A 9,461-nucleotide genomic window follows, 5' to 3' on the forward strand; every position below is an offset into this window, starting at 1 on the left:
TAGAGAGAAAAAAAAAAGAGTCAATGATTTTAAATACACATAAATACCAAATTGTCAAAATGTTTGAAGTTTGAGAAAACTGCTTAAGGGTATGGGGAGAAAGATACTTTCATATACCATGGACTTGAATATAACCATGTGATCTTTTGGGAGGCTGGTTTGTCAGTTATCAGGATTGAAAACGTATGTACCCTTTGACCTGATTATTTCAATGCTAGAAATTTACCCCAGTAAATTACTTGCAAAAGCATGTACACATATAGAAAGACGTTTGCGGAAGCACCGTTTATAATAGCAAACAACCAGAAGTAATCTAATCACAGTAGGGGACTAGACTGGTTAATTATGGAACATCCAGAAAATTACAGAACAAAATATTTGTTCAAAATGACGACGTGAATTGTAGGGGCCCTGTTAACTAAAGATACACTGGAAAAGGGCACATTACTTGGGGGAAAACTGCATCACAACGTATGCTAGAGTGTATAGGAAGACTGTAATTTTTAAGGAGAAAATATGTAGATGTATGTCAGCTGTATGCTGATGTGGACATTCATATTTGTGTCTTCTTTCAAACTGCTGCTGAAGAACCAGGAAGGTGAAGGTGGAAGGCACTCCTTCCTGTGCTGTGCCTTGCCTAACCACGGGCATGTGTTGCTTCTCGCATTTAAAGTCAACAGGGTAGGGGACGCCTGGGTGGCTCAGTTGGTTAAGCGTCTGCCTTCAGCTCAGGTCATGATCCCAGGGTCCTGGGATCAAACCCCGCGTCGGGCTCCTTGCTCGGTGGCGAGCCTGCTTCTCCCTCTGCCTGCAGCTCCCCCTGCTTGTGCTCTCCCTCCCTCTCTGACAAATAAATAAAACCTTAAAAAAAATAAAATAAAAAAATAAAGTCAACAGGGTAGGGGGCACCTGGCTGGCTCAGTAGGTAGAACATGCGACTCTTGATCTCAGGGTTGTGAGTTCAAGCCCCATGTTGGGCGTGGAGCCTACTTAAAAAAAAATTTGTTAAAAACAAAAAAGTTGGTGGGGTAGTTGTTTTCTTTATATAACTTTTGTTTTACAAATTATTTAAAAACTGGATTTTAAAACCCTGAAGTTAGAAAATAATTACTCTCTACCATTCCCCCATAGAGATTGCACATAGCAACATTTCCAACAGTGAACTGCAGAGGAACTGCAGTGAAAGGTGGGGTAAAGAGCCAGCCTTGCTTAATTAGCACCTGCCAGGCCCAACCACGATCCTTCTCCGGCACAAACCAGGTCAGTGATGGGAACCTTCAAATACTTCCTTTCCTTTCTTTTTGGTACATCAAAGGGTGTGAGAGTACAGTTGACCCTTGAGCAACAGGGCTTTCCACTGCCTGGGTCCACTTACTAGTGGACGTTTCTCAGTACAGGACTGTAAATGTATTTTCTCTTCCTTGTAATTTCCTTAATGACATTTTCTTTTCTCTAGCTTACTTCATTGTAAGAATATAGCGTATGATACATATAACACACAAAATGTGTTGTTATCGGTAAGGCTTCCAGTCAACAGTAGGCTATCTGCAGTTAAGTTTTGGGGGAATGAAAAGTTATACACAGATATTCGACTGCACAGGGCGGTCGGTGCCCCTAATCCCCACGCTGTTCAAGGATCAACTCTAATCTCCCCCACCCACCCTTCCGCCTTTTGGGTGCAGATTCTATATGGATCACAAGTCAGAACAGTGAAAGGTATAGCCTAGTTCTAAGTCACTGTTAACAACACCAAGGGGGAAGGTTTCCCACTGGTTTCACTCTCAGGTGAAAAAGGACCACTTGTGAAAAGCAAAGGTACTTTTTGGGCCAAAAGGAGTTGGCCTAAAACTTTGTGATTTTTTTTTTTCAAACCTTCAAGTTGGAACGGTCACTCCTGCTGTAGTTTGATGGCACGTGTCCAAGCGTGGATCCTCTGAATGGTCCCTGAATCAAGTCCCAATCGTCACTGCTGGTCAGGGAAAGGGGCTACTCACCCTTCAAGGTGGTCTCTTGACTTCCCACATTTATGAAGCCCCATACCCCCAAAACGGCAAAATATCTGGAGACCTGGTTCAGCCACACAATGTTTTTATTTTAATTCAACTATAAGCAAAGAGCAGAATTAACACAACATTCCACAACTCCAGATCGGCTTTTCTACAGACGAAGAGTGACCAGTTCAACTGGCACAGACTTAGGGATTTCTGACTACCCCTCACCCAGCCCTGCAGCTCATCTAGATGGCCGTGTCTTAATTGCAAAGCCACTCTCCCTATTGCTTTTTCCAGTACTGCTCTTCAAAGGAGCCAGAGCAGGACATTGACCCCTAGTAAACAGTCCGAAATGTACCATGTTGGGGGTTAGTGGACACGCCAACCTCTGGCTCTCTTGGTGAGAGACACGGTCATGAAAACATGACCCAGAAGTGCCCTCATGCACAATTCCGGACTCAGGCTCACAAAGGCAGAGGCAATGAATCTTTTTTTTTTTTTTTTTTTTTAAATCTCCCTTAAAGATTCTTTGACGCTCTGCTCTATTACTATAGACCTGGTCTTTTTACCTGAATTTTTATTTCTTTAAATTCTGGGTTGCTATTCTTATATTAACAATTTGATGACCCCAACACAGTACCAAAACATCCCCCGAAATGGAGTTCAAATTTGATCAAAACATAAACGGGGGTATGACCCTCTAGAATTATAAAGGATAGGCAGAAGGAAAAGTCACTCTAAACCACTATCTGATTGCTCAGGCCTCACCTGTGAGAATGGGAATGGGGAAGCGGAGAAATCTACATGCATCACTGAACTTGAGAACACTGGTAGAGACTTCCGGGACAGTTTCTGTCTCCTAGCATTCCCCTACTTCCCAGACAGCTGCTCATAGAGTTTGGGAACATAGTCATCCCATTCTGCCTGGTAACACGTGCCGGCCACCGGGGGCCCAAGCTCGTACTTTTTGCGGAAAGATGCCACTTTGAATTTGCCACGGTGGTCTCCAGATCGGTTGCTGAGGATGGGCTCGTCACACTTCAGTGGCCCATTCTGCTCGTAAACCAGCCAGACGTAGCGGTGAAGGCCTGGAGGGAGAAGCAGGACGTAAGATGTACACACAGCTAGGCAACAGGGCTGGAGACGCCCCCATGTTCACAGGATAGTGCCAACTTGGAGGGACCCAGCCACCCCATTTACAAGAGGGGCACTGAGGACCCGCAGAGGTGGAAGGAGTCAGATCACTCGCCTGCTGACAATCTCCCAATGGCTTCCCACTGCAACTGGTGTGAAGTCCACACCCAGCTTTACGGCCTCTAAGGCCCTTGCCCACCCCTATCACCTCTGCCCCTCACTCATCCTGCTCCGGGCTTCCAGCCCATCTCCCCTGGGACCTGACTGCTAGTCATTTTCCACCATCTGCATCTGAACACCCCTTTCACTTGTGTGACAGTAACACTTCTCTGAAAGTCTGCGTTTTCAGTTTAGTCTCCTCACTAGAAACAGAACGCCATAAAGCAATGGTGTTTGTCTCGTTGACCGTTTTCGCCCCAGAACCTACCCTACTAGTGCCTGGTAAACCTCACTCTAACCAACTAAGTAGCAAAGATACTGAGAAACATCTTGTTTTCAAAGGTGCTTACATGGTCACCTTCATCTGTCAGTCAATATCCATGGACGAAAACAACTATGATTTAGGCATTTTATTATATGCAAATTATACTAAAAGAGTATTTTTTATTTTTTATTTTTTTTTAAGAATTTATTTATTTATTTGACAGAGAGAGACACAGTGAGAGAGGGAACACAAGCAGGGGCAGTGGGAGAGGGAGAAGCAGGCTTCCCGTCGAGCAGGGAGCCGGATGCGGGGCTCGATCCCAGGACCCTGGGATCATGACCTGAGCCGAAGGCAGGCACTTAACTACTGAGCCACCCAGGTGCCCCTAAAAGAGTATTTTTTAAAAAGCAAAAGGGGGGAAAAAAAAAAAAAAAAGTCAGTCACTGAGACTTTTTTTGTTAATGAGAACATAACTCCTACTTGAGAGAATTGCTTTATTCTCATGTGTGTACTTCCCATAATTAAACTGCCTAATTGTATAACTGACCTAGAGAACTTAACAGATCCCTGGGAAAGATGTACCTTTACCTTCCTCTTATGAACTCACGAGAGGGCCTGAGGCCATCTGAAGCTTTGGGGTCTACAGATAAAGCATGAGTCTATGGCCAGCTGTTCTTGTCAGGGACCTTCCTGTACCTCCTCAGACTAACAGGGCCCGACAATGTGTCCACCCACGCCTACTTCTTTGTTCCCACAAATGAAAGCATCCTGTAATGCACAGCAAGCATTAACTACGTCTCCCACTATTAGCTTCATCCCACTTGGAGAGTTTCAATACAGTATGCTCTCCCTCTTTGTATGCAGAGCATGTGATACACAACACAACACAACACAGGTATCTTTAGTATACTTCTTAAAGCCTTCCAAATCTTTTCAAGATGATACCACCCTAGATTTTCGATAGAAAAGAGCTATAAAGAGATAAAGAAGCCAATTTTTTATAATTAATTAGGATACCATGATCACTTCTGAGCTCTTTCATGGGAAATGGAAACTCAAAGATCCCACAGGGCAAAGGCTGAATGTAGACCTGAGATGGGTTAACTGTGTTCAACCCCCACCCCCACCCCCGGAAGTTGTTCCAAGCTTTCTGCAACACTGCTTCCTTAGAACCCTCTCACCAACTGCCCCGCAGATAAAGGCCTAGTGGCAGAGAGGCAAAGCTAACAGAGGGTCCTCCTGACCAGAACCCAAGGTTCCAGCCACCTGACGCTACTGCAGGTCTCAAGGTCTCTGGCAGGCAACTGCCTTGGAGGTGAACTGCGCTGCCAGGAAGCTCCACTAGGCTAAGGGATCTCGGAGAACCCAGACTACAATTTGCAGCCCTCTGGGCCAATCCTAGTGTGCACCCACTGTCCCCGACAAAGCAGCCTTTACTGACCTGTGCCCTTGGGAGGCCCAGAGCCAACATAATCGGAGAGGACTGTGCCACTGCTGATGTTGTTGCCCTTCATGTTGACCACCAGAAAATGGTGCCACTCCCTAAGACGAGGAACACAGAACGGTCAGCACCACAGGAAGGAGGTACACACTCACTGCACAGCCAGGAAATGTGCATGAAGCACATGCTCTGGACCAGGCTGCAGCGATGAAGGAGACAGACAGTCCTGCTTTCTTGGCCAGCACAAACCTCACCTGTCTGCAGAAGAGAGGGCCCGGTACCTCCCTCCCACCCTCTGACATCCTCTCGGCAGCACCTGCACTGCAAACTTTTTGGTAAAGGGCCAAGCAGTAAACGTTTTGGGCTTTGCAGTTCACACAGTCTCTGTCACTATTCAACTCTGCGGCTACAGTGTGAAAGCAGCCATAGACAAGACCTAAGTAAGTTCTCATGGCTGTGTCCCAACAAAACTTCATTTATGAACACGGAAATTTGAATGTCATGTAATTTTCCCATGTTACAAAGTATGATGATTTCAATTTCAGTCATTTAAAAATGTAAAAACCACTCTTAGCTCATGGGGTCATACAAAAAGAGGTGTCGGTCAGATGTGGCTCTCGGCTATCGTTTCTAGACTCCTGCTCTAGGGACTAAGGGGTAGGAAATGCACAGTCTGGCTTAAGCATGCGTGTGAACATCCCAAACTGGGTCTCCTTCTCCTGGCACGGCATGTCCACAGCAAGAGGCTTACACAGTGCCAGAAGCACCAGGTCCTTTCTGGATGACCTAGTGTTCCTAATCTTTCCTCAACTTGCCTGTATTTGGGGTCCTTCCTGCTGGGAGCATCCGGATCTGTCAGGACCAAGGTGTAGAGTTTACCTGGATCAAGGCCATCCCACCCAATACTGGTGGGCCGGTTCTTAACCTGTAGGAAGGAACCACTCTGGAGTTAAAAAGTCAGAAATGCTGAAGAAGCCAACACTCTTTGATTCCAGGTTCCTCAAAGGTAAAACACAGTAGATTATTAATAAAAGCTAAAGTGTATTGACTCCACTAAGAGCCAGGCGCTTAAGTTTAATATACATTATTTATTTTAGTCCCAACAACACTACAGGACTCCTGTCCTAGCATGTTATTAACAGAAAGAGGTGGGGTCAGGATTTCAACCCTGGAGCTGACCGAGTGCTCTCAACTACAACCTCATATGGTCTGGAATGACAGTCTCTAGATTTGGTGACCAGCAGCTTAGCTGGGCCCTGCTAAAGTGAAATCTGAATTAACTGGATACTTAGAAAAGTGCACAGAAAATGGCCAGACTGGCCAGTGAGTCTGGGAAAACGGAGGCTGCCATAGGGGCGCTTTTTATTTAAACATCCACAACAATAAACCGTCAGAGCAATGTATTCACATCACTGCCCCGGAGCTCTACGACCAACAACAGGCAAGTGTCGCGCACTCCAGTTCCCGCACTTCCGGTAGCCAGGCCCTGATCTGCTCGCAGGCCAAACGGTACAACAGGCCGTTGCCCTCGAGCCTTCCAGCTGCAGAACGCGCGTACCTTTGGGTGGCTTCATGCTCTTGCCCGCTAAGACAAAAGGAGGAATCGCTGGGCGATGCTGGTCACCGGTTACATAATGCGTCACATGCCCTCGGGTGGGGCTTTTGCTCCCCACACTGAGGCCCCAAATCCTGAGACCCGAGGGGAGGTCTGGGGCCGAAGGGGTGGCCACGGCCCACTACTTCTCGGCACCGCCCCCTCCCGCCCCCGCGCCCGCGGCCCAGGCTGTTTCCAGGCCTAGGCCCCAGTCTACGCCTTGAAGTCCCTGGAAACTCGATCGCTTTCTCCTGCACGTGCCGGGTTCCCGGTGCCCGCAGGTGTCCGCAGGCCTGCGGCGTGGGCACCGCGACCCCTTTCCCTCCGAGCACCCGGCGCACAGAGGCCGGAACACCCTCCCCATCTCCGCCGGGTCCCGCCCGCCGGCCTCCACGCCTCGAAAGGTGCACCCCCAACGCTCTCGGGTACCTGGGTGGGCGTCAGCACTTTGCCCAGCTCGTCGACCTCTGTCCCGGCGTATTTGACCTGCAGCGCATGCTGCGGCCGCTCGTCCACTTCCTGCAGGCTCAAAGGCCCGGACCACTTGCCGAGGTCCACCGGCATTGCGGAGCCGAGCTGCGCAGACAACGGGGAAGAGTCTCTGCAGCCTGAGATGAGTCCCGCAGCGCCGACTCCCAGCAGTCCGCAAACTGGCCGGAGGAGGCGCGGGACCAGCGGCCGGGGAAGCGCACGCGCCGGAGCCACAGCCCCGCCTCGCCCCGATTCTCCAATCACAGGCGAGGCCCGGCCCACTCTGCCCTCTAATTGGTCAAAGCCCGTAGTGTGGGGCGTCTCGCGCTCCCAGGTCAATGCAGTAGGTTTTGCCTTTCTTTTGCACCGAGGGTGCTTGCTCTCTGCAGCGGTAGGCGTGTTCCGGGGAACTTTGGCTCGGTTTACAAGATCATTGTATCAAGAAATGCAGTTAAGCTAGCTTTGAATTATTTTTTTTTACCATTTTGCGTGATTCTTTACTTTCTAAGTCAGAAATGGTAAGGCCTTGCCTTTCGCCCCATTTCTTACAGCAAGCCTGATTGCCCTGCCCTGCGTGTATTTTCGCGCATGCTCACTGTTTTGGTAACTGCTGCGTGAGAGGACATGCGATGGAACTTTTAAGCATATTTCTCAACGGACAAATATATTTGCACATATATTTGATCCCCCTGGCCCCACTTAGTGCAAACAAGATTCCGGGGAAGTGATTTTTTTTTTTAATTAAATTTTTAAGCCATAATTATTATTCCTGTTTTGCTGACAAGGGGCTATGCCCCTACTAAAACTGCTCTCACGGTGGCCACCAAATGCTTTCTTTTTACTAAATATAATGGGTACTATTTAATAGTCCTTGCCCTGTTTGACCTTAGGACAGTCATTGACATTGAAAACCGCCCCTGCCCAGGGAATAAAAAATCCTGTTGTTTTCTTAGGGGTAAAACAAGTTCATCGTAGAAAATTCAGAGGAAAAAAACCTAAAAGAAGTAAGTAATCATCTCTATTCCACTACTTGGGTAGAAACATCGATAACAATTTCGTTCTGTTTATTCACTTTAAAAATTGCATTAAACTCTACCATTATAGGGGAGCCTGGGAGGCTCAGTTGGTTAAGCCTTGGACTCTTCGTTTCAGCTGAGGTTATGATCTAAGGGTCTTGAGATCAAGCCTGCTGTGAGGCTGGTGCTGGGTGTGGAGCCTGCTTAAGATTCTTTCTCTCTCCCTCTGCCCCCCCCACCTTTATCTTTCTCCCTCTCTAAAAAACAAAGTCTACCATTATAGAATATCTATATCAAAAATAGATCATTATAACAACAACAAAAACTTTTTAAAAAAATAGATCATTATTGGGGCGCCTGGGTGACTCAGTTGGTTAAGCGTCTGCCTTCGGCTCAGGTCATGATCCCAGGGTCCTAGGATGGAGCCCCACATCCAGCTCCGTGCTCAGTGGGGAGCCTGCTTCTCCCTCTCCCTCTGTCGCTCCCCCTGCTTGTACTCTCTTGTTCTGTCAAATAAATAAACAAAATATTTTTTAAAAAATAGATCATTATTTTAATGGCTTCTTCTGTTCTAGATGCACCACAATTTATTCAACAATCCTATTGATGTTGGACATTTACGCTTTTTGTTGGTTTTTCCTATTTACAAATAGGAAAATGAACATCTTTATACACATATATTAAAACACTTGGTAGATAGTTTCAGGAAAATTTTTTTTTTAATTTTTTTATTGTTATGTTAATCCCCATACATTACATCATTAGTTTTAGATATAGTGTTCCATGATTCATTGTTTGTGCATAACACCCAGTGCTCCATGCAGAACGTGCCCTCCTCAATACCCATCACCAGGTTAACCCATCCTCCCAACCCCCTCCCCTCTAGAACCCTCAGTTTGTTTTTCAGAGTCCATCGTCTCTCATGGTTCTTCTCCCCCTCCGATTTCCCCCCCTTCATTCTTCCCCTCCTGCTACATTCTTCTTCTTCTTTTTTTCTTTCTTAACATATATTGCATTATTTGTTTCAGAGGTACAGATCTGAGATTCAACAGTCTTGCACAATTCACAGCGCTTACCAGAACACGTACCCTCCCCAGTGTCCATCACCCAGTCACCCCATCCCTCCCACCCCACCCCCCACTCCAGCAACCCTCAGTTTGTTTCCTGAGATTAAGAATTCCTCATATCAGTGAGGTCATATGATACATGTCTTTCTCTGTTTGACTTATTTCGCTCAGCATAATACCCTCCAGTTCCATCCACGTGGTTGCAAATGGCAAGATCTTATTCCTTTTGATGGCTGCATAATATTCCATTGTATATATATACCACATCTTCTTTATCCATTCATCTGTTGATGGACATCTTGGGTCTTTCCACAGTTTGGCTA

The 9,461-nt window shown here is 46.9% G+C and overlaps 2 protein-coding genes across 4 annotated transcripts in view; one reads left to right on the forward strand and one right to left on the reverse strand.

Annotated features, from left to right (window-relative positions):
- The window catches only part of TAOK3 (TAO kinase 3), a 190,598-nt gene extending 188,101 nt beyond the window's left edge, over window positions 1–2,497 (forward strand). For both annotated transcript variants that reach the window (XM_078060912.1, XM_078060913.1), the window contains one exon: window positions 1,132–2,497. The gene's annotated coding sequence lies outside the window, so the exon portion shown is untranslated. The remainder of the gene's footprint in view (window positions 1–1,131) is intronic.
- Window positions 2,072–7,280, reverse strand: PEBP1 (phosphatidylethanolamine binding protein 1). Of its 2 annotated transcripts, none has more exons than XM_078060914.1 (4): window positions 7,014–7,280; window positions 5,802–5,915; window positions 4,991–5,087; window positions 2,072–3,079 (listed from the first exon to the last, which is right to left on the reverse strand). In XM_078060914.1, exons 1-4 carry the CDS (start codon window positions 7,146–7,148, stop codon window positions 2,862–2,864), a joined length of 564 nt encoding a protein of 187 aa, XP_077917040.1. In that variant the 5' UTR covers window positions 7,149–7,280; the 3' UTR covers window positions 2,072–2,861. The 2 variants fall into 2 exon arrangements, with proteins under 2 accessions (XP_077917040.1, XP_035939273.1); XM_036083380.2 differs by having other exon boundaries at window positions 4,991–5,091; window positions 5,806–5,915; window positions 7,014–7,279.
- Window positions 7,281–9,461: the final 2,181 nt, after the last annotated feature.

Source organism: Halichoerus grypus, chromosome 13, assembly GCF_964656455.1.
Source record: "Halichoerus grypus chromosome 13, mHalGry1.hap1.1, whole genome shotgun sequence".
Lineage (NCBI taxonomy): Eukaryota > Metazoa > Chordata > Mammalia > Carnivora > Phocidae > Halichoerus > Halichoerus grypus.